Below are 24,385 nucleotides of genomic sequence, written 5' to 3'. Positions count from 1 at the left end.
AAGATGCATTATACTCAAGAAATTACTGTACATTGGAGGACCTGCATTGTATTATAGCTCTAGAGAGAGCCTATTATCAGTTTTACATAGACATTTTATTCAATTTCAAATTTTGCGATTGAAGATCTGTGATAAACTGTTTACGTGTGACATGATCTATTACAATCAGGTGTATAATTGTCCACTAGATTTAATCGGAACAGCCTTATGACATACACACGTCATAAATGTCATGTAATTTTAAGACGGTGCTTTGTCTATTTAGCCAAGTAGTTGTTGTTTTTGCACTTATTACACTTATTGAAAAAAAAATATATATCACAAGTAGTTAAAAACATGATCGCCGTTGCATTCGATCTCTGGTTGGAAGGTGCCATGTTTATGTACATACTGATGGCGTCACCATGCATTTACGTCAAGACGGAGCATGCGCGTGGAGAGCCCAGCCCTGCACCATTACAATTTGTGGTTTACATGATGAAAATGTACTTCTGATCAGTTTAGCAAAAGGAATATTCCAGCTCTGTTTAAACTGTAGGAAACTCAATCCGGATTCGGTCTGTATATTTCAATGGAGGTGTTGTGGAGTATTTCCATTTGGTTTGGGCTTCTAACCTGATTCTAATTTGTATCCTAGTTTTTATATGAACCCCCCTTATGATGGAGTACCTAAACAGGATCTGTGGTACTGCATGAGGAAGCCAGGAGTGGCAGAAAAGTATGTTAGACTAATAATCTAAATTACTTCTTGGACATTGGTGAGGTGTGTGTGACATCAGGGATAGTGCATAGCAGCCATAGAGTAGTGCAGTTTGTAATTTTGAATTTTACAGGTTGTCGCTCACAATGGGAAGCAAGTTTTGAAACTATCTTGGGCCCTTTGTCATAAAACCCCAAAACTTGGTATTATATTCACTCTATATGACATCAAAATGTTCCAATGCAATATTCACTCTGTGTGAATGTGCACAACATTTTTTTGTGAAAATACAGACTGATGAATGAATCCTGCCTGCTTTGAATGGCCTATTCACAAATTTTAACTGATTTGCGTTTGGACAAGGGTTTCACTAGTCCACGTGGACTTCTGTTATTGAAGAATGTCATTCCTCTTTATGTTCCCATTACCAAGAAGAGTACAGACATTTGATTATCAAAGAAGTATCCACAGTATTCACTGAAGTAAAGGCTTAAAGTTGTATCATGTTTGTATTAATATAGGCAGAAACGAGGAAGAAACCCAAGATGACCATCATGGAATCTGCCCAGCCAGGAAGTGAACCTCTCTGCACTGTTGACGTTTAACAAGAAAGCTAGCCAGACACCACAATGGCCCTCTGTCAGCACTGCATCATAGTAATCGCCGCTATGTAGGATCACATTGTCATGCTGTTAGAACAGCTTTACTTCTTTTACCCGTATGTAGTTGGATTGGACGTAATGCACTAACAGACCGTAGCCCAAAATACCATCTACCTCTCTAGATGCATCCAAGCTATGGTAAAAGAACAAAGTCCTCCAGGGTGCAGATAAGGTGGCTTGACTCAAATGTGGTAAAATTACAATTCATGCACATCTTGACTACGAGAAGCACTACCTACCATGGTTTTGTTTTAAAGTGTCTTAATAGATGCATACCAGCCCCTATGTTTTTGCAATTTCATAACATTTGAAAGGGACCATTTGTATTTACATTTGAAGATGAAATGTATTTTATTGGTTGGTGTTATGGCTTTGAGGGGGAGTACAAATTTAGTATTTTTTCAGAAGTGAATTGGTTTGCATGCTTGAAAACATGTTGTGAAGTGATGACTATTCTAAACAATTATGCATATGTCCTGTCCAAAAATGAACTCCTTTCTAGTGATCAGTATTCTAAAACATTTCTCCCCCACCATTTAGCTCAACCCCTGCCCACACACAGCCATTCCCTGGGGTCTTGGCTTTTTAACACAATGTTTAAGCACTAATTAACATTTCATGAGCTTTGCATTTTGGTGCCCTTAACCTAAATTGTCGACATGTTGCCTTAGTTGATCTATGTCATGAAGGGCTTTGAAGTGTATAAATTGGACCTAAACCTGACCAGGAATTGAACAGCCCAAATCTCCCCTATCAAATAAAGCATTTATCTAGCAAATTAGTATTTTTAAAGTATGTCCACAGCATGTAAGATGTCTTAATGTACTTTGTATTTGTTTATTTACTGTTCCTTGCAAAGTTGACAATGCATATGACAAAGATACTGCGCAGAATGCAACCTTGCAAAATTGAGTTGGAAGGCTGACATTCAGTCACATTAATTCCAACACAAGCTTCTGAAACTGTATACCAAAGCCTAAAATCCAGTCATATGCATTTTTTAGACTACCTAATGTTGCTGCAAACTCTAATGTCCCCCTAAGAGCAATCTGTAAAAAAGACATACTAAAATACACAACTGCTGTGCATTTATCTATTTGGCTTATGATGTCCTTCAGATGTTAAGCTGTTGTAGTTTTGCTTCATGAATGTGCTTTTTTTTTTTTTTGGTCAAGTGTTTCAGTGTGAGAATTGCTTTTACATGTTATGCTCTTGAATTGTACCAGTGACTTGTTTGAGATGATGTTGCCTACAAAATGAAGTATAGTATGTATTGCAAAATAAAATATATTGACTTAAATCTCTGTGGTAGTCAAAGACTGGAAATATTACGGAGTGCAGTATTTCTTTTATGCTTTGTAGCACAAAGTACCTTTAGAGGGGGAAAAAAAAAGTATCTTCTGAAGCAATGTGTTGTGAACAAAGTTTAATTTCAATAGAATGAACCTAACTTAAGTAAAGAAAAAAATGTATATAGCACTTAATACACAAGGTATCTCAATGTGCGTTACATGAAGCATTTGAATACACAGGGGCGGTGGTGACAAATGAAAAATAAAAGTACAATGCACATTTAAAAACATACAGTGCAAGAAATATTAAGTTGAAATACTTTTAAAAGCATGCAAAGTTTTCAACCTGGATTTAAAAATATTCACACTTGGGGCTGAACTCACCTCAGTTGGCAACTTATCCCATGTGTGCAGCACAATAGGTAAATGCTGCTTCACTATTTGACCTGTGTTGTCAGAGCTCGACTTGGTTTGTATTCCATTTGCATTTCTTTCATATATTCAGGACCAAAACCATTTAGTGATTAATAGACCAATAGCCGAAATTTTAAAATCTATTCTAAAGCTGACTGGAAACCAGTGTAAGGACTTTAGAATTGGAGATATATGCCCTGACCGCTTTCTTCTAGTCAGAACGTGAGCTGCAGCAGTTTAATGCTCTTTTTGGGGAGTCAAGTCTACTTCAGATAAAAGCATGCATGGACTTTTTCTGGTCTGCTTGACACACACAAGCCTTCCCTCTAGATATGTTCTTCAGATGGTAAAAGGCAGTTTTTGTGATTGATTTGAAAGCATGAGTAAAACACTTATTAAAACAAGGAAACTTGGTGCATTTGGGATAGTAAGCAATTTAAAGGATGGACATCAACACAAAATAATGTAAATGTTACAATTCAATGTTTGAGCATAGATATGCAAAGGAACTAAGATGAAGATAGAGCTTCTTTCTGATTGTTCATCTGCTGCTGGGAGTTGTAGTCCACTCTCTCAAAGAGCATAACCATCTCAAAGTGTGTGGTCTGAGGAAACATATCAACAGCGATGGCTCGCACTGGCTGGAACGGTGCTCCGTGAACTCTGTTGGACGGTGACCTGCACAGGCTTTAGAGAATATTTTTTTGATTACTTGATATAAAAAGCGTTTTCAGAGTGCGTTCTAGGTGTATTGGGGTCAGGGGGACTTACTCAATGAAGTTGTTCATGGCTGCCTTAGCATTGCACGCCACATAAATCAGCCTCTTCAGATGCTCTGCTCGCCTGATGGCTAGTATCACCTTGGAGTCTGTGAAGTTAAGACACCACCTACTTGAGTAAAACACTACATCACAATATCATTAAAGGTCTCCTTCCATCACTTTTTCCATTTAATTTTGACAACCTGTTTATCAGGTTTGAATGAAAAGTTAATGATTATATGGATGGAGTACCACAATGATGTGCGCAAATCTACTGTCAGTGATTTCAAATCTACCCATTTTGCAAGTCTTGAGCTATTTATTTACTTTTGCATTCCATCGACAAACCACATGGATGTTAAAGCATTCAGACTGATTTTGACCTACTATGCAGAAAACCATGGGAAAAAAAAAAAAAGATTGACAGAGGGGGACCTTTACGACATTTTGTCTTCTACTCTTACGTAAGCCCGCCCTCGGTGGATCCACAATGGCTGTGACTTTGGGTGACACAAGAGCACTGAGAATATTGGGGAATAAATCTTCAGCTTTCCCACAGTGGAACTCGACATTGCTGAGCCCTTCACATGCAAAAAGAGGAAAAGCCAGGTGATAGGACCAAATTACAGTATGTATTAGACCAGCCACTATTTCGAACATTCTTCGTATCTGACTGGGCTCACCGTTTAGTTTTGCATTAACTTTGGCATCCTCAACTGCCTCCTGGCAAAGTTCAATCCCAATTACTTTCTTGACCCTCTGCAGAACCCGGAAAAAAAAGGCATTGTTTATGTTCATCACATCTCATCTCATCTGTTCTAAAGTGGCTTGTATATTTATTCCCTTCAGGTGATCAGATCAACAAAAATGTGTGCAGAATATAGTCATTTTCTCTCAAAGTAAAAACAAAAAACGATACCCTATTACCTTTGCCAAAGAAATGCCGATAGTTCCTGTCCCACAGCACACATCCAGAACTATGCTGTCCTGATCAAGTTGTGCCCATTCCCCAACTGCAGAGTACAGAACCTCCGCTCCTGCAGTATTTACCTGTCAGGTAGCACATCAAATGGAAGAAAACAGTGTATAGTAAACTTGTTCAAAGCCTAGCCTGACAACATCAAGTCACCTATGTAATCAAATATTTGCTGAGGAGGTAAACAAACGTGAGTACTTACACGACCTGCAAATCCGTCGTTTCATTTACAACGAGGACCGTGAGTACTTATTAGGATGTTGGGCAAGTGTAAACATCCACTTAAACTTGCTAATAGGCCCAGACTACCATTAGCTTAGCTGGCCAACAATGACATGAGTTTGTGATCAAACCGTGCTGTTGAAGAAAAATGGAACGTGAGTAACTTCATAACTTATACGACCTAAAAAAACTTGTACAACGAGGGATGCGATGACTTATAGGAAATTTAACAAGTCTTATCATAGCACATCCTAATGCCCGAATTAGAGCCGTATTTTTTGCGTTAAAGCTGGTCAGCCTAAGTTAGCCTAGCGCGCTAACAATATTACCTACCTAGAGTATACAATGAGGACCAAACCTCAAACGTGGACTCAACCTTCAACTACCAGAGTGAAGGGCATTGTGGTTTGAATCCCTTATATTTTCACACAGGTAGTATGTGATTTGTGTATCTTATGTGCTGACTTTGTATATTTGATTACTTGTTTTAACTATCTGCATCCCGCAGGGGGGCACAATTTCTGTGCGACCTGTAGGTCGGTCTCAAGTCCGGATAAATGCGGAGGGTTTCGGCAGGAAGGGCATCTGGCATAGAACTGTGCCAAACATATATGAGCGTTCATCAAACGAATTCCATAACTGATAGGTTGTGGCCCGGGGTAACAACGCCCGCCCCCGATACTGTTAATCTGCAAGGCGTAGGTAGAAATTCAGAAAATGTAGGTCGAAGACAAAAAAAATAAGAGGAAAGCGGCTCAGTCGGCAGAAGAAGAAAAGACATGCACGGCGCCTACATCTGTGTGTAGGGACTTTGAATGTTAAAACTATGACAGGAAAAGTTCAGGAGTTAGTTGACATGATGAGAGAGCACGTGGAAAGGAAGTAATGCTAGAAGCTTAGGAGCAGGGTTGAAATGATTTTACCACAGAGTAGATGGGAAGAGAAATGAAGTAGGGGTTGTTTTAAAGAAAGAGCCGGCTAAGAATTTCTTGGAAGTAAAAAGAGCATTAGATCGAGTGATGAGGATGAAATTGAGGGTATGATGTATAATGTGATTAGCGGCTAGGTAGGATGTGATCTTGAGTTGAAAGAGAAATTCTGGAAGGAACTAAGTAGTCCTGAGCATATGTGTGTGAGTGAGTGAGTGAGTGAGTGAGTGAGTGAGTGAGAGAGAGAGAGAGAGAGAGAGAGAGAGAGAGAGAGAGAGAGATAGAGAGAGAGAGAGCGAGAGAGAGAGAGGAGAGAGAGAGAGAGAGAGAGAGCGAGAGAGAGAGAGAGAGAGAGAGAGAGAGATAGAGAGAGAGAGAGAGATAGAGAGAGAGAGAGATCTCTCCTCTCTCTCTCTCTCGCTCTCTCTCTCGCTCTCTCTCTCTCTCTCTGCTCTCTCTCTCTCTCTCTCGCTCTCTCTCTCTCTCTCTCGAGCTCTCTCTCTCTCGCTCTCTCGCTCTCTCGCTCTCTCTCTCTCTCTCTCTCTCTCTGCTCTCTCTCTCTCTCTCTCTTCTCTCTCTCTCTCTCTCTCTCTCTCGCTCTCTCTCTCTCTCTCTCTCTCTCTCTCTCTCTCTCTCTCTCTCTGGATTGGTTCAGATTTCGCATTTCAATGAAATGCTGGCGAAGGAAACAGGGGCAATAAAGAATGTTGGGTAAGTACAACATTCAGCAGAAGGAACTTTGAGGGTCAGGTGGTGGTAGACTTCGCAAAAAGGATGGAATTGGCAGTGGTGAACACTTATTTCCAGAAGAGACAGGAACATAGAGTGACCTTCAAGAGCAGAGGTAGAAGCACCCAGGTGGATTAGATTTTGTGCAGACGATGTAATCTGATGGCGGTTACTGATTTTAAGGTAGTGGTGGGGGAGAGTGTAGCTCAACAGCATAGAATGGTCGTATGTAGGATGACTCTGGTAATTGGTAGGAAGATTAAGAAGACAAAAAGGTAGAGCAGAGAATCAGGTGGTGGAAGTTGAGAAAGGAAGAATGTTATGTGGCCTTTCAGAAAGAAGTGACATAGGCTCTAGTTGGACAAGAAGAGCTCCCGGTAGATTGGAATACTACTGCCAGGGTACTCAGAGAGACAGCCAGGAGAGTACTTGGGGTGCCGTCTGGTAGGAAAGGGGAGAAGGAGACTTGGTGGTGGAACCCCAAAATACAGGAAGTCATTCAGGGAAAGAGATTAGCGAAGAAGAAGTGGGATACGCAGAGGACTGAGGACAGGTGAAATGAATACATTGAGATGCGATGTAGGGCAAAGGTAGAGGTGGCGAAGGCTAAACAAGAGGCATATGACAACATATACACCAGGTTGGAGACGAAAGAAGGAGAAGAGGATCACTACAGGTTGGCCAGACAGAGGGATAGAGATGGGAAGGATGTGCAGCAAATAAAAGGTGATTAAGGATAGCGATGGAAATATGTTGACTGGTACCAGTAGTGTCCTAAGTAGATGGAAAGAGTATTTTGAGTAGTTAATGAAGAAAATGAGAAAGAAGGTAGAGTAGAAGAGGGAAGCGTGAATGACCAGGAAGTGGCAATGATTAGTAAGGGGGAAGTTAGAAAGGCAGTGAACAGAATGGAAAAAAATGGAAAGACAGTTGGCCCTGATGACATACCAGTGGAGGTATGGAAGCAATTTGGAGAGGTGGCTGTGGAGTTTTTGACCAACTTATTCAATAGAATACTAGAGGGAGAGAAGATGCCAGAAGAATGGAGGAAAAGTGTGCCAGTCCCCATTTTTAAGAACAAAGGCGATGTTCAGTGCTGTGGAAACTATAGAAGAATAAAGATGATGAGCCACTCAATGAAGTTATGGGATAGAGTAGTAGAGGCTAGACTCATGACAGAAGTAATTATCTGTGAGCAACAGTATGGTTTCATGCCTAGAAAGAGTACCACAGATGCATTATTTGCCTTGAGGATGCTCGTGGAAAAGTACAGAGAAGGTTAGAAGGAGCTACATTGTGTCTTTGTGGATCTAGAGAAAGCCTATGACAGAGTACCAAGAGAGGAACTGTGGTACTGCATGCGCAAGTCTGGTGTGGCGGAGAAATATGTTAGAATACTACAGGACATGAATGATGGCAGCAGAACAATGGTGAGGTGTGCCTTAGGTGTGTCAGAGGAATTTAAGGTGGAGGTGGGACTGCATCAGGGACCCGTGCTGAGCCCCTTCCTGTTTGGGGTAGTTACGGATAGGCTGACAGATGAGGTTAGACTGGAATCCCCTTGGACTATGATGTTCGCAGTGATCTGCGGTGAAAGCAGGGAGCAGGGGGAGGAACAATGAGAAAGTTGGAGGCATGCACTGCAAAGGGGAGGAATGAAGATTAGCCGAAGTAAAACAGAATATATGTGCATGAATGTGAGGGCGGAGGAGGAAGAGTGAAGCTCCAGGTAGAGGAGATAGGAAGGGTGGATTACTTCAAATACTTAAGGTCAACAATACAGCGTAATGGAGAGTGTGGTAAAGAAGTGAAGAAACGGGTCCAAATGGGGTGGAACAGTTGGAAGGTGTCTGGTGTTCTATGAGACAGAAGAATCTCCGCTAGGATGAAGTGCAAAGTTTATAAAACAGTGGTGAGGCCGGCCATGATGTACGGATTAGAGATGGTGGCTCTGAAGAAACAGCAGGAAGCAGAACTGGAGCTAGCAGAGGTGAAGATGCTGAGGTTCCCCCTTGGAGTGAACAGGTTGGATAGGATGACAAATGAGCTCATTAGAGGGACAACCAAAGTTGGATGTTTTGGAGACAAGGTTGGAGACTTAGATGGTTTGGACATGTTCAGACACGAGAGAGGGAGTATATTCGTAGAAGTGTGCTGAGGATGGAGCTGCCAGGCAAAAGAGCGAGAGGAAGACCAAAGAAAAGATTGATGGATGCTGTGAGGGAGGAAATGAGGATAGTGGGTGTTTGAGAGGAAGATGCACGAGATAGGCTTAGATGGAAAAAGATGACACGCTGTGGCGACCCCTAACAGGACAAGCCGAAAGGAAAAAAAGAAGTAAATTTTTTCAAATATACGTAACAACATACTATTGTAGGGTATTGACCATAAAGCATTGGCAGGGGCGAATCCTGGTGCAATGTTTTTGGGAGGCTTGGAGGCTACCAAGTAGTCATAAAAGGTTACTTACCTGGAAGAATGAATGGGGAGAAATTCTAAATGTCAAACCAAGAAGCTCCTCGTGGATCCAGGAATCTCCTGCTACCAGTTCACAGGGCAAGTCTTCAACATTGGGAGATTTCCTTTGGCCGCCGAGAGAAAATTTATTCACATTACATGCCTTGGTAGTTCACATAATTAATGCTAGAGAACCCAAGACATCCAAATCCTCTTTTAAAATGGGTTCTCTAGGGTTAATGTCACACAAATAATTGGTATTAAGTTTGCAAACAACTATGAAAACATCTTGTTCAACTGATAGCTGAACTGGAGACATCACTTTATTTTCAGGTGGTGTTTGTCGGGTGAATTGATATAAGAAGCTAAAGCTTCTGCATTTATACACAATACCTCCCCCTCCCCCCAACACACATCATTCAAGTTCTTAGAATCTGGTAAAATGAGCAAACCCAAAGACCTCACCTTTGGCCCTCTCTGACAAAGTAAAGAGAGGTGATGCCGCTGTCTTTGCCCTCTCCTTCTGAGAAGTACTCCTTCATGGAGTTCTTTAATGCACCAAGTTCTGTTTCTCTAAGTTTCTAGCAAAATGAGTGTGAAATTAGTCATAAAAACAACATTCACAGCTTTCCAATAGCAGTTCATAAATAGGAGAGCCTGAATTTATTACCTGTGGGTTGAAGAACACAATAGCCATTGCTTGTTTGGTCCTGGTGGTCCGAACAGTCAACTGCTTCCAGTGTCCTTCATACATTTCAGGACTATACACAGTGTAAGGCGTTGACCTGGGCAATCACTCAACATCAGTACCATAAAGGGAATCATGTACAAAACAAAATAATAAATATAGGAACATTACCACCTGCCCAAAGAACTTTAGATTTTATTAGATGGTGTTCATTTATCTAGATGTGTTTACAGTTTTTCATATATCGTCATATATCAATTTGGATGAAGTATATTTTATTTATGACAGATAGTCCAAGGCTAGTTTTAAGGCTACCTTCTTCATTTAAATGTATTTATTTATTATTAAAAGCAGGTTCAACTGTAATCAGATGTGATCCAGATTACATAATTTGTTCAGACTACATTGCAAATCTTTTGCACGTATTGGATTTTTTTTAATCCGATGAAGAAATTCTAAATCTGTATAAAACTTTACCTCCTGTTAATTACTGTTAATTAGTCTACGTTTCTGTGTTTCTTTTATCCACATGTAACCTATGTCCAAGCTTTGGTGAAGGTTTACACTTCCATTGCTTGTATTCTATTGGTGCACCTGTATAAATTAGAATAATGTAGAAAAATGAATTTATTTTGGTAGTTTATTTGGAAAACTGAAAATAATACATAGATCCACCACAAAGACTTAACATCTTTGTGATTTGACATTTTCCAATTTGGATTAGTTTATAACTAATACAAAAAAAATCCAAAATGAGTTATTATAACATTACAAGAAAACTAATTTTTAGTAACAGAACCTGGATAGGCAAAATATGTTTGATGAATATTATATAAGTGACTTTTTGAATTGGACTATTGAATGAAATATGCACCTGATGAATTTTTGAAACGCGTGTACAACTTTCTTGGCCTCGGCTGAGACGTGGCACACCTCCGCCGGCCCCACCACAGCACAGGAGCCTCCTTTATATTTCCCTAGGCGGAAGCCGATAGTCTTATCCTCCCCGTCCGCGCCCACTGAGATGAGGAACTCACACTTGTTTCTATACTCCGTCTGCCAGTATACACAGGGGTTGTTGGACACCATTGCATATGACCAACATGGAAAATGTAACCCATAATAGAACCATGAAAATACCTCCAAATCTTAAACCAAAATACTTATAATATACACAGCCATTTAGTCTAAATATACTTAGTGGACTTCAAGAATGTATTCAACGGTGTCACTTGGTGAGGATGGTGAGGGGCTGCTAGTGGATTATGCAGTATCAGACCCCCTAATACAGGCCGGTCCGTCCTTGTACAACCTGCAATAAGTTTGGACACTGCTAAGCCTACACTTTGTGATCCAGTCCGTTCATACCCTTTATGGACATAATTTCTTGGCACAGCAGAGGTGATTTTTTTTTTTAACCTCAATATTACATCTGGGAAACTCCATGGTCCCACGAGGAGAAGGCCCAGGACACGCTGGCTATACAATGTCTCCCTTCTGGCCTGAGAGCACATCAGGAACTCTCGATAGGGATAGACGGAGTGGCTGCTGAGAGGAAGTCTTCGCTCCCACGCTGCTGCCCCCACGTCCCGACCCCAGATAAGTAGAAGAATATGGTTGACGGACAGGCAGATGGATAGATTACACATCTTGTTTATTAGACCACAAATGTTTGTCACAACAGTTCCAAATTAACAGCATTGGTAACCCTGTTCATGTAACGTTTACTACACCAGTATAAATACTCCATCCATTTTCTTAGCAACTTACCCTCACAAGGAGTGCACTATTCTTGAGTAATATGTCAAATGTTTTATTTAATTGCGTTCCTGAACAGATAATGATTTAATGTTATGCTGGATTAATTTCTGTTTTCTCAGAAAAGGCCAGTGAGCTGGGTATAAAAAGGTTTATTGAGGTTCGTCATTCCTGTTCAAAATGGGAAACCACTGAGAACGCAATGACATTCGAATTAGTAATGAATAATTTTCGAAGCAATGTACACCAGTTGACTTTCAAATTCACTGATACATGAGCCTCGTTTGTTTAATCGATGAAAACGAGACAAACAGAATCTATTACTCTATTTGTGGACATTTTAAAATGGAATCAGTTGAAAGAATTAGAATAGAAAGACCTGGTTTGAATGTGTTGGAGTTTCCCAGGCCCATCATTGAGGTGTAATTGGAGCAATACATTGGTTGATTTTAGCAATCACATTGATCAGAAAGACAGATCAGTTTTTATTCATATTCTTTAAGAGGTATTAAATTTTAAGAATCATTTCTGAAAGTAGCAACTCCATCAGAGGGGCAAAATATGTATGACATGTATGTAAATTTAAAAATAAACTTGTCAGGGAAAAAAAAAAAAAAAAAAAAAATCTAGATATTGTACTAATGTCCTGTGCTATATTGGCTACAAAACCCATCAAGAAAAGTAAATGGCAAAAGGTTATTTTTGATAAATATAATGTAATAATATGTTATTTGTAATAAAAGGAAAAAATATATATTCTGTCCATCTGTTTCAATTAATAAACTTAGCTGACTACAATCTTTTTCTTCTTTTCCTTTCTGGTTGTCACTTAACTGTCGCCACAACACATCCGTTTCCATGCTAGCCTATTTTGTGCATCTTCCTGCCCTCATCTCTTCCCTCACAACACCCTTCTACCTTCTTTTTGGTCTTCCTCTCACTCCTTTGCCTGGCAGCTCCATCCTCAACAACACCCTTCTACCAATATACTCACCCCCTCCCCTCTAGACCTGCCCAAACCACTGAAGTCTGCTCTCTCTCGGTCTCCAAAACATTGTTCCTCCACCTGTTTCCTGCGCTCACTGAAAATCACAATGTTAGCAGCAACTTTCATGGTCCACAAGAATTCCAGTCTAACCTCATCTGTCACCCTATTCATTACCACTGCAGACAGGAAGGGCCCCAGAACTGATCCCAGATGTAGTCCCACCTACACCTTAAATTCTCCTGTCACACCTCACCACTGTTCTGCTCCCCTCATACATGTCCTGTACTATTGTAAGATATTTATCCACCACTCCAGACTTACACATGCAGTACCACAGTTTCTCTCTTAGTACTTACTCTGTCACAGGCTTTCTATGGATCGACACAGAAACAATGTAGCGCCTTCTGACCTTCTCTGTACTTTTCCATAAGCGTCCTCAAGGCAAATAATGCATTTGTGGTACTCTTTCTAGGCATCATACTGTTGCTCGTAAATACTTCTGTCCTGAGTTTATCATCTGTCCCTCTAAGTTCCTTTCTTGGATGCCCTACTTACTCATAACATCATCACTCCTGTTTACTTCACCAACATGTCCATTACAATCTGCACCAATCACAACTCCATGTTTCGGATGCTCAGAACTACTTCATCAAGTTCCTTCACAAATTTCTCTTTCACCTCTAGGTCACATCCTACCTGTGGAATATTGGTGCTAATCACATTATACATATCACCCTCAATTTAAAGTTTTAGCTTCATTAATTGATCAGATACCAGTAACTCACATTTGAAAAATGTACAGGTGTGGTCAGTCATGCCCGCAGATATAAAGTTATGGGTGTGGTCCACCAGTCATGTCCGTAGGCATAAAGTTGAGTGTGTGTTGTGTTTGTAATCATGAGTGTACCCCTTTAAGACCGGGGGGGGAGGGGGTGTCAGGTAAATTAGGAAATAGAAGTAGGCTGAGCAGCAGCTCGTTGTTATAGACAGTGTGGTTCCATGTTTTATTTAAATAAATAAATAAATTATTTAAAAAAAAAAAAAAAAAAAAAGGCTGTGGTTCACTGCGCCGGATAGATTTTGATGTGCGCTGAGTGTGCGAAAATTGCGCAATGGTGCAGCTTAGAGGGAACATTGGTCAAGACTACACAAAATAAGCAACATCTTTCAATATCTATGTATTTCTACTTGTAACAAATTTTACACCCGTGATTTTTCATGCTCGACTGCACGGATTTGCGAGTGCGATTGCGCATGTACACGCCCGTCAAATCACAGTGACTGTGATACTCTTTTCACCTCCAAGACATTCTTAGCCAGTTCTTCCTTTAAAATAACCCCTACTACATTTCTCTACCAATCTACTCCATGGTAAAATAATTTAAACCCTGCTCCTAAACTTCTAGCCTTACTTCCTTTCCACCTGCTCTCTTGGATGCACAATATATCAACATTTCTTCTAAACATCACATCAACCAACTCCTGAGCTTTTCCTGTCATCGTCCACACATTCAAAGTTCCTACATTCTGTTGTAGGCTCTTCGTATTCCTCTGTCTGCCGACGAATCCACTTTTCTCCTGTTCTTTGTTTTCGACCCACAGTAGCTGAATTTTTACCGGTGCCCTGCAGGTTAGCGGTGCCAGTGAAGGGCGTTGTTAAACTGGGTCACGGCTAATCTGGTATGGGAACCTTCCGATGAATGCTCACGTTTGTTTGGCAAAGCTTTACGCCAGATGCCCTTCCTGCCGCAACCCTTTTGACAGGTCTACAGATTGCACTGTTTTTTGCCTCCCCCCTGCATTCCCCAAACACTATAGGGCTGCATTTAAATTTAGCCGACTAAAATAATTCCCTGAAATTAAAACAATGGGGCGACAACACTGGTCAGAGTCACAGTGTTAGGCCAGGTTCTAATTGTAATATTGCTACACTTTGCTCCTTGGATAAAGACATAAATACAAAGATAAAAACTGAATATTATGACAGACCTATGGAAATGATTTCTCAATTCCAGAAATTCAACAATAGACAATTTACACACTAACCTGTGTAGGGGATGGACAAATAGCTTCCAGAGGACAACACATTCTGTTTTGTTTTCCTTTCCCCTCAAAGAGCCAGGGCACCATGGCTCTGTTGGTGCTTGCAATCTCTCTAATGGGGAGACAACAAAGGATTAAGAATGATCGATGCAATACAATAACGATCATTTCCTACTCTGGTGACAATTCTTGGTATCTGAGGTTGGTGTGGATTCTGAAGACATGCGCTCACTTGGCCAGCCTCTGCAGAACCGCTACCACATCTTCCTCCTTCCTCTTCAGCTGCTGCTCATAAGGAACATTCCACAGGGGAGTCACCACATTGGCAATCTGGACACTCGGTGGCTCCTCCTTGTCATTCCCTTCTGCTTGCTTGGAAGGAGGCTGCCCGAGCAGCCCTTCTGCCTCCTCCTGCTTCCTTTTCCTTTGGATGGGATCAGCTTTAGGTTTGGCCAGTTTGACACTTAACACCTGGCCCTTCCACTGCATGCCGTGTACCATCTTCACGGCCTTGTTGCGCTCCTCCTCATTCTTAAAGGTGACAAAAGCAAATGTGTGCTTGCCAAAAAGCTTGATTTTGTGCGGGTTGAGGCCATGCTTGGCTAGGAACTTCTTCAGGTCATTGAAGCCAATGAACTTTGGCAGATTCCGGATCTCCACCTTGAAGATCTCAGACGTAAAAAGGTCTTGCTTGATGTAACCATAAATGCTGGTGTCCAAGGTCACCTCACCTTCTCCTGCAGTGCTGACATATGTGTTGTCAGAGAGGGCATCAGCAGCTTCCCCTTCCTTTGGGGGCGCTGCTTCTGTCACATGGCTGCTACTACAGTCTTCCATGACTCCGCTGTGAAGGAAAAGTTACGAAGCAGTTTCACGACTCTAATCATAACAGAAGAAACATGGCAAAAATACTGTAGCAAGGAAGTCAACATACTGCAGTTCAAATGCCAAGTTGTGGTTTAAAGAAAACGATACAGAGAGCACTCATTTAAAAGCCCCGACCCCAGACACCATTGGTGTGACCTATAAATTGTACAACTATTTTAGAACTTAATGCATGACTAAAAAAATAAATAAATAAATGAAAATAAAAATAAAATCGAGAGACTAAGTAAAAAAATGAAGATGTGGTTGCACAAGCTTGCAAACCCTTTTGTAAGTGGGATAGTTTTGAAATAATTCATCTTGGTCTCCTTTGTATCACATCCTGGCATCTAACAAGGGCGGGTAGACTTTCATAGCCACTTTGTGGAATGTATCAATATGATGGGCAGTACTGTTTTCAGAAAATGTATTTCAATCCATTAGCGCAGCACTGGAAAGCAGCATGCTCAAATGTTGTTCAATTCAGAGCAGCAGCAAAGCTTAGGACGACTTCAGGGGTCATGCAGGTATGACACCGAAGGGAGACGGAGCGAGGCAGACTGGACTTACCTTTCTGCGCTGCTTTTAAACGTACACGGACGGTTTAAGAAGCTGCCATGTTGATTAAACCACGTGGAGTTTGTTGTGAACTTTGAACTTTGTTAAAGTGGTACACGCATTTGCTACGGCGTGAAGAGATCTCGTCTTTCTAATATTTTTTTTTCCCGGTGGAAACTTGAAGGATATCAGGGACGGATAACTGAAAATAGAATTTGCCTCAGAGAACAATAAACATAGATATCTATGTGTTTCTGATGTAAGACCCGGTTAAAGTATTGTTTGATATTCAATTATATTACAACACGACTAAAAATGAATTCAAACGTGTATATTTTATTTACAATAAATTATACGAGACATTTAGTGCAGATAAGATACATTACCATTGAAAAGATCCAAAGAGTTAGTATTTGAACTGTGTTGTCATTATTTACAGATTTTCTAAATAAGTATTTTGTTTTTTTATTTAATTTGACCATCATCATTATTTTTTTTAATATTACCGAAAACTACTAAATTTTCGTGCTGGGATTCTGCATTTCCAGGAAAACCAATTCGTAACTTGATGGCGACAGTGAACGTGGGAACGTGATGACGTATGAGGCAAATTCGGCGCGCGAAACCTGGAACAGGAAGTGAGAGGAGCTGACGGAAAACTGCGGCCAATTTGTGACTTCAATCGCCAAGTTAACTTCAAAATCTACAAACATCCATTATATTATGGCTGACCCGAAGGTGAGGTCAGGATTGGTCTGTCATCGAACGTCTTCTGTTTGTTTTGAATTGAGAATTTGTGGAATAACCCCATTATTGGGCGTTTCACCATTCGCTGAAGTTTGAAAGGAATTTTCCAATCAAACTGCCAATGTGTTGCGATGCGAGAGAACCCGAATGGCTGTTATACGTTTTGTGCATTTTACAACTATTAACACACGAGACCTAAATTCTTGCAGGAGGTGACTTGCCGTTGATCCGGTTTTGTGATTGTTTCGTGAGTGTCCAGCCGGTCAGCGTGTTAGTGCTAGCTGCCCGAGCTTCTCATTAACACCGTGGGATGCTAATGGCTACATCGCTGTGTAGATGTTATTGACGAGGTCACAGGGGTTTAGGCGGTTTGTCACTCGTTTGTACCGCAAAATTTTTGGGTTGTGCCCCTTGTTTAATTTGGCGTTGGCTAGGTTGCCTTGTCTTTCCCCCTAGGCACAACAGTTGCTAACTGCATTTTGGCTATACTGTTAGCATGTGCCAGCCTGCTTGCAACATTAACTGGTAGCTTATGCGTTCACATTTTAAACTATTAAGCCGGCTCGATTAAAAAGCCACTCCACACAGTTGCCGGTAAATGACTTGTATGATGACACTTTCCACGTTTTAAATGCATTGTTTGCCCCCTAGTAGCATCCTCGCGCAAGGCCTCGTTGCCAGACTAGCTAACTTTCGACTAAGTTACACAAAGTACAAATAAAGAAACTTGCTGTCGATGCAGCTTTTTCGCCGTGTCCGCCAACTAAATTTAGTGTGCATTCAGTAGTCATTGGTTCCTTGATTATTTTTTTTAATGAGAGATGGTGCCGGCCACTCCTTAGTTAGTGCCGGTTTTGCTGCTAACTTTCCAAGAAAGCCCGTCATTTGAGAGGAGCATGGACTGTTTTGCTGCATTGATTCTTTTAGAATATATTGGTTTTTAAAATTTGTCTAAGTTGTTATATTACTTCATATTTTGATTTTTTTTTTTTTTTTCTCCCCTTGAGAAACCCTTTTTGTATGCATGTATTTCGGTGTGTTGAGCTGTCATTGCCACATATGACTAATACAAAATAGCATTTTCGTATTGATCTTTAATCCCAGCACATTCACTACCACAAATGAGTCTCGAAGGCCACTTTTTTCCCGTGAATTTCTAACCTGTAAGTTTAACGTTCTAATATTTTTCCATGTTCCCATTAGGACCAAGAAGAGCATGAAACCACTCCGGAAACTGCTGAAGACTCCAATCATGACCCTCAGTTCGAACCAATCGTGAGCCTTCCTGAGCAAGAAGTCAAAACTTTAGAAGAAGACGAAGAGGAACTTTTCAAAATGTAACATAGCCATACCAGTCTGTTGTTCATTTTCATGTTGCATTTTGTCACCTGTGACCATCCTTGATTTCGCAGGCGAGCTAAACTCTACCGGTTTGCCTCTGAAATTGACCCGCCCGAGTGGAAGGAGAGAGGCACTGGTGATGTCAAGCTGCTCAGGCACAAAGACAAGGGCACAATCCGCCTCCTAATGCGGAGAGATCGTACTTTGAAGCTTTGTGCCAATCATCAGAGTGAGTCTAGAAGCTGTTTGACCCTCATTTCATACCAAATGTGGAACCCCATTTTTTTTGGATGGGAGATTTTAGCAAGTTGCGCAGACTCAATCACGTCTTTATAAACTCTAGGCAAAGTTTGCCCTCAATGCCTTCATGAAGTCAAAATAAAATGTTAACTATGGGCTACTTTTATTTAGATCTGAATACAAACGAGTAAAAGGTGTCTTCAGTGTTCAGCGATATTTTCAGTCTAGCACATTTTCTACTCATTCTGATTATTTTTTTTCCAAGCAGAAGCCAATTGTGATATGAACTTAACTCCACTGTGGATGGAAATGTTTTCAGAGTCCAAAACAAGAACGGCTTGTGGGTTTGTACAAAATGTCAGCAGTACAGTTAAAAAACAGAATAAATAGTAAAATACATCCATCCATTTTCTTAGGCGCTTATTCCCACAGGGGTCGCGGGAGTGCTGGAACCTATCCCAGCTGTCAACGGGCAGGAGGAGGGGTACACCCTGAACTGTTTGCCTACTACTGCCGCTACACACACACACACACACACACACATATATATATATATATTATATATATATATATATATATATATATACACACACACACATACACATACACACACACACATATGCACAAACTCCATGCAGGCTTTTATCTTGCACAGAGGACAGGCTTCTGTCAAACAACTCTGCCATAAAATCCCTGACTGGTGGAGGGCTGCAGTGATGGTTGACTTTGCAGAACTTTCTCCCATATCTTGATGACATCTCTGGAACTCAGCCAGAGAGATCTTTGGGTTCTTCTTGACCTCTCTCACTAAGGCTCTTCTTCCCCTATTGTTCAGTTTGGCTGGACCGCCAGCTCGACAAAGGGTTCTGGTCGTCCAAAACATCTTCCATTGATGAATTATAGGGGCCACTGGAATTCTTAGTGCAGCAGAATGTTTTCGTTTTTTCTTCTTTTGTAACCTTGCCCACATCTATACCTTGCTACAATTATCTGGGCTCTTCTGATAGTTCTTTTGACCTCATGATGGCCATTTCCTCCGAAATGTGCTGTGAGCTGTAAGGGCTTATATGGACTGGTGTGGGGCTTTCCTAACCTGTCCAACCAGTGTAATCAAACACAGCTGCACTCCAATGGCTGTGTAGAATCAATTCATTGATGATTTGAAGAAATGAACACCACCCGTGTGTTGTCCTTAGGTGTGATTGTTTGTGAGTGTGACTGTTGTCTCCATGTGCCCTGCGATTGGTTGGCAACCAGTTCACGGTGTACCCTGCCTCCTGCCTGATGACAAATCAACTAGGCTCCAGCACTTCCGTGGCCCTTGTGAGGATAAGTGGCTGAGAAAATGAAGGAAACCAAAGTGCCCGGTGAAAACTCACGCAGGAACGAGGAGAACATGCAAACTCCACACAGGAGGTGGCCAGGATTTGAACCCAGGTCCTCAGAACTGGGAGGCTAATGCTCTACAGCTGCGCCACCATAACGCCTGTGATATATCGATCCATCTTTTTTAATAGATCTGAAAAAATGTTCATTCGGTTTTTTTTTTTCCTCACTTGTAAATATGGGACAACATGACGTATATCCCGGGTCTCACATATGTTTGGCTAACCTTGATACAACTGCGTGACAATAGTAATTCATCATGTGACCAACCCATTTTGATATGGTTCCCTTCTTCTGAATAACAGTTGTACCGATGATGGAGCTGAAGCCCAACGCTGGTAGCGACAGAGCCTGGGTGTGGAGTACACTAGCAGATTATGCCGATGAAGAACCCAAACCTGAACTTCTGGCCATACGATTTTTAAATGCAGAAAGTAAGACCATTTTCTGTTTTCAGTCCAAATCTGCATCCTGACTTTGGGTTTTGTGCAGTGGACAATGGTTGGATTGAATGACCACAGTTGAGTAATGTGTATAAGATCTGTTGTTCTCTCTGCAGATGCTCAAAAGTTCAAAGTCAAGTTTGACGAATGCAAAGATGTGGTCAGAAACAAACTAGAAGGGTCAGGTATGCAAGATATACATACTAAGTTATTTCAATTCTCGTAGTGTTGGTGCTTACATTTATGTTTGCGATTACAATACTCCAATAATTTTTTTTTTTTTTTTTTTTTGCTCAGCATCCATGTTGAGTTAAGTGTGCTTCTTTTAAAAGAAGCCAACCATATGTGAATCGAGCCCAAGATGGGTTCATTTACATTTTGGCCCATTTGGTGTTGACAGCAGACACACTCTGTTCTTTGCTGCAGACTCCAGCTCAGGACTTTTTCTGTCTGCTACATGAATGTGCAGAATGGAATGCATGACTGGGTTGTGTCAAATCCTTTCTCACTCTGTTCTGCTACAGCACAACTATCACACATTCTACATGAAGATTATGAATTGGACTCACCTCAATCAAATGTTCCCCAATCTGAGATGTTGAAACTGCCATGAGATATGCTTTCTAACATTTTACCCACTGGCTTATTTCATTGTTTTCGCCACAGACAACACTGATAGTGCAATCAAAGTGGCAGAGAAACTGGAGGAGCTCTCGGTAAAAGACAAGAGAGAAGTTGAAAAGGAGACGGAGAAAAAAGAGGAGGCGAAGATGAAGGCCGAGGAAAAGAATTGAAGCACGAACTTTCTATGCCGGTCTTTCAGTTGATCCATTTTCCTCTTTTTCTACAATAGACTCTTAATGAACTGAATTTGGACACTTGATGTACTAGGTTTTTTTTTTTTCCTTTTTTTTTTTTTTTTTTAATTTGTTTTGCCTCACAAGTCCTTGATACCACTTTGAGAACCAAACAAAGTAGTGAAGTTATGAAAATGAAGCCCCCACCCCCTTCTTCCCCTATTGTTTCAAAACACCAGTGGATTGCAATACTTTCCAATTATGGTCAACACTTAAATGTTGTGACAAACTGTGAAGAGGCTTGTGATAGAAATAATTCCCACATTGGGGTGTTGTTTATTTTTTTTTTTTTTTTTTTTTTTTTTTTTTTTTTGTTGGGAGATGGTAATGTGGCCTGCTTGTTTAACAGCACAGGGTGAGGGACCTAGTGTCATGGAAATTGCATATTCTAGTACGTCATGATGATGCAATTCAGAGGGCCTTCTTGCCCTGGCCATGAGTCTGCTGTTCCCGGGCTTCAAGTAAATCTGTGACTTCTCTCTGGAGACTTGTAGAATTAGTTCTTGCCAGGTCCATTCTCATCACATCTGTGTGGCGGCAATAAGTGGAGGGCCCCACTACAATTTAGGACTATCAGATGCACTTAGCTGATTTAATTTTTGATTTTTTTTAAACATCTGAAAGTTTTTAAGTCCAAAGACAACAGTTTTTCAGTTTGGTATACCTCCACAAAAAATTAAGTTCCTGACCAGGAACTCTCTCTGTAACATTCCCTGACTAAACATGTAAAATCTGCCCCTGGCCATCTTGCTCAGCTCCAATTCTTCTCACCAACCAACATTTCTGAACCTCAAAAATGCATCCAAGTGCCAGTGCATCTGTAAATACTTGTACATGGATGAAATGTTGCGTCTCATTTGCACTCAATGATTGGAAATGTTTCCTCCACTTTTGAATAAAACACTGTCAACCAACCTTGCATTCATATAAGCATTCTTGCAAACAGTACAATTTGATTTTTACTTGTTTTTAACCACATTGACTTTTTCCCCACTGCCTTTGTTAGTATTGCTTGGAAAAAAAATCACAAAATTTGCTGAAATTACACTTTATTGATTGCTCAGGTTTAAAGGAAATGTTTATTTACAAAAATAACATATTATAGTCTTTAATTTAATACAATGAACTCTCCAACTGTTTGAAAAGAAATTGAGCTCGGGGTTGTTGGAGTAGGATCATAAACTGGCAGCAACATTTTGGAATCTTGTAAAACCCATTTGCCAAAATACAGTTGCACCGCTGGCAGTATTAAGGATGACACCAGCAGTGTTTGTGGTCAAACTGGTTATTTTTGTTTAACATTACCACTCTAGATAAACTTATAACACCCCTCTTACCAAACCACCAGATAAAAAAACTAATTTACAGTTGAGTTGCTTCACGCCATATTCTATGTGGTACCACTACATACCTGGTGTGGACCTTAGATTACGTCAAGGCAACAATGGATGAGTGACAAACCAAATGTTGGTGTTACATCTCTGGTATATTTCAAATTCAGAGAGCCCAAATCAAACATATATTTATATTCAGTGCTTTTCTGTACCAAACAGCTATTATATAAGGACAGAACATGACTGGTCTAAATGTTTCGTGAGGGGAGTGTGGGGAACAACTCTTGAAAGAAAAGTTAATTGAACAGCTCTGCAAATCTCAGGAAATGCATCATTGATGCCATGCTAATCCAATATGGACTGGCTACGCAACAGCCAACTGTTTTTTTTGTTCTATTCACTTAATACATTTTTCAAAACCATGTTACATTACTGCTTTATAATCTTGTGCTGAAGAACCATTGAGATACACCTGCATAGCAAAAAAAAGTTTTACATCGACATTGATGGAAGTTAGTTCCTCCATGAGCCCTTCTGGCTGTATTGTATAATTTATCACACAAAAAATGACCGTAAAGTCGGGCATCCAGTCTACAAAATGAAAACATTGTTCAAAAGTTAAATTTGTTACGCAAAAGCAACTGACCAAAAAAAGGAATGGATGATATTTTATTTACAATCCTTTATCACTGAAGTATTACTATTATAAACATTAAAGACAAATACTAAAACAATTCCACTTGGCTGTGTAATGTTGGGTTTTGAATTCTAGTGTGAGTTAATCTAATGTTCCAGAAGAAGCCTTTCTAAGTCCAGTGCAAGGTGAGCAGAAAACTTAAAGACACTCCATCAAATCAAACCAATGTGGGTTGCATCCATACCTAGGTTTCAGTCAGCAGGTTTCCTTTAAGGGGCCCACTCTTTTAAGCACCTGAATATGTTGAATTCTGCAAGTGGGGAGGTTCTCACACAAGGGAAAGTATTATTCTCAGGCTGAGTATGTCAGGATCTATTTCCACCCCCCCCCCCCCCCCATACACACACACACCTTCAGTGGCATTTTATTTCATCTGTAATACTGGAGCTTAAAAGTACAGAATATTTGGACCAGGTTACATGATTGATTATAGCAAAGATAATTTTCTTGGTCCAATTAAACGATCAAGATATGGACCCCCCCCCCAACAAAGTAAAACACCCCTTATCAATACAGAGGAGCAGTTGATATTTGGACTCACACAATTAGGCTCAAGAGAACCACTTAGAAGCACACTGATCCTGTCATTGGACAATAATAAAACCAAGTTCCTGCTTCTGGATTGTCCAGTTCACAAAACAAAAATAAATGCTGTTTCTCCACTGAAGGTAAATTCGGCATCCTTGCTCACACTGAAATCTCATAGGTGGTGCCTCCCACCCCAGTCACCCTTTTCACATTACCATGGCGACTGGGACTAGTTGTGACACCCTTGGCACTCGGGTGGCAATCCATGGCAATCTGGCCATTAACTTTCATGGCCTCTCTAAATGGAAAGAGAAAAAAAAGCAACAAATGGTGTTCAACTCAGATTCAGAGATTCAACACAAGTAAGAAGTTATTGGTCTTTGGACAGCGAAGAAAAAGCGATTAAGGGTTGGCGCAACATGCCTCAGTTTTCCGGATGGAATGGAAATAAATACAGATGCAAGAGTGCTGGAAATGAATGACAATGTAGGATGAGCATGCAAAAAAGAAGGAGGAATGGAAAGTCACACAACTTTATTAATCTGAAATGAAAGAATACAAAACTTTTTTCTGAGGCAAAAAAAAAAAAAGAAATTCACAGAACACATTTATGAAGTCAGAGGACCTGAGGATAAATAAACAGACAAACAGTATACTTAATGCTACATGCTAGAGAGAGGTACAGACTAGCGCTCAATAAATCATTGGGAGCAGAGCTTCAGGAGGGGATCGCTGTGTAGGCATCCAGCCCACCCACCCCCCCTGGCTCAG

The 24,385-nt window shown here is 40.7% G+C and overlaps 4 protein-coding genes and 1 non-coding gene across 12 annotated transcripts in view; 3 read left to right on the top strand and 2 right to left on the bottom strand.

Moving 5' to 3' along the window:
• The window catches only part of dgcr8 (DGCR8 microprocessor complex subunit), a 28,175-nt gene extending 25,509 nt beyond the window's left edge, over window positions 1-2,666 (top strand). For both annotated transcript variants that reach the window (XM_061818615.1, XM_061818616.1), the window contains exon 14: window positions 1,222-2,666. In XM_061818615.1, coding sequence (XP_061674599.1) covers window positions 1,222-1,305 — 84 coding nt within the window. In that variant the 3' untranslated portion in view covers window positions 1,306-2,666. The remainder of the gene's footprint in view (window positions 1-1,221) is intronic.
• Window positions 2,667-2,790: 124 nt separating this feature from the next.
• trmt2a (tRNA methyltransferase 2 homolog A) lies at window positions 2,791-18,164 on the bottom strand. Of its 6 annotated transcripts, none has more exons than XM_061818625.1 (12): window positions 18,141-18,164; window positions 14,852-15,463; window positions 14,623-14,731; window positions 10,705-10,886; window positions 9,813-9,927; window positions 9,608-9,723; window positions 9,156-9,267; window positions 4,757-4,879; window positions 4,513-4,588; window positions 4,294-4,410; window positions 3,840-3,936; window positions 2,791-3,755 (listed from the first exon to the last, which is right to left on the bottom strand). In XM_061818625.1, the coding sequence occupies exons 2-12, from the start codon at window positions 15,454-15,456 to the stop codon at window positions 3,578-3,580; spliced, it is 1,830 nt and encodes a 609-aa protein (XP_061674609.1). In that variant the 5' UTR covers window positions 15,457-15,463; window positions 18,141-18,164; the 3' UTR covers window positions 2,791-3,577. The 6 variants fall into 6 exon arrangements, with proteins under 6 accessions (XP_061674609.1, XP_061674607.1, XP_061674605.1 ...); XM_061818623.1 differs by lacking the exon at window positions 18,141-18,164 and adding an exon at window positions 17,950-18,074; XM_061818621.1 differs by lacking the exon at window positions 18,141-18,164 and adding an exon at window positions 16,428-16,564.
• ranbp1 (RAN binding protein 1) lies at window positions 16,168-21,969 on the top strand. Its single transcript, XM_061818626.1, has 7 exons — window positions 16,168-16,300; window positions 16,590-16,779; window positions 17,992-18,125; window positions 18,201-18,358; window positions 20,061-20,189; window positions 20,315-20,383; window positions 20,865-21,969. The coding sequence occupies exons 2-7, from the start codon at window positions 16,765-16,767 to the stop codon at window positions 20,990-20,992; spliced, it is 633 nt and encodes a 210-aa protein (XP_061674610.1). The 5' UTR covers window positions 16,168-16,300; window positions 16,590-16,764; the 3' UTR covers window positions 20,993-21,969.
• Window positions 20,598-20,726, top strand: LOC133500086 (small nucleolar RNA SNORA77). The gene has a single exon (XR_009794835.1). It is a non-coding gene; the product is annotated as a small nucleolar RNA SNORA77 (small nucleolar RNA).
• zdhhc8b (zinc finger DHHC-type palmitoyltransferase 8b) overlaps window positions 21,089-24,385 on the bottom strand; it is an 82,315-nt gene continuing 79,018 nt past the window's right edge. For both annotated transcript variants that reach the window (XM_061818617.1, XM_061818618.1), the window contains exon 11: window positions 21,089-23,912. In XM_061818617.1, the coding sequence (XP_061674601.1) occupies window positions 23,774-23,912 (139 nt within the window). In that variant the 3' untranslated portion in view covers window positions 21,089-23,773. The remainder of the gene's footprint in view (window positions 23,913-24,385) is intronic.

Source organism: Syngnathoides biaculeatus, chromosome 4 (assembly GCF_019802595.1).
Source record: "Syngnathoides biaculeatus isolate LvHL_M chromosome 4, ASM1980259v1, whole genome shotgun sequence".
Taxonomy (NCBI): Eukaryota; Metazoa; Chordata; class Actinopteri; order Syngnathiformes; family Syngnathidae; genus Syngnathoides; species Syngnathoides biaculeatus.
The sequence above is the reverse complement of the archived record's forward strand: the minus strand, read 5'-3'. Positions and strand labels throughout refer to the sequence as shown.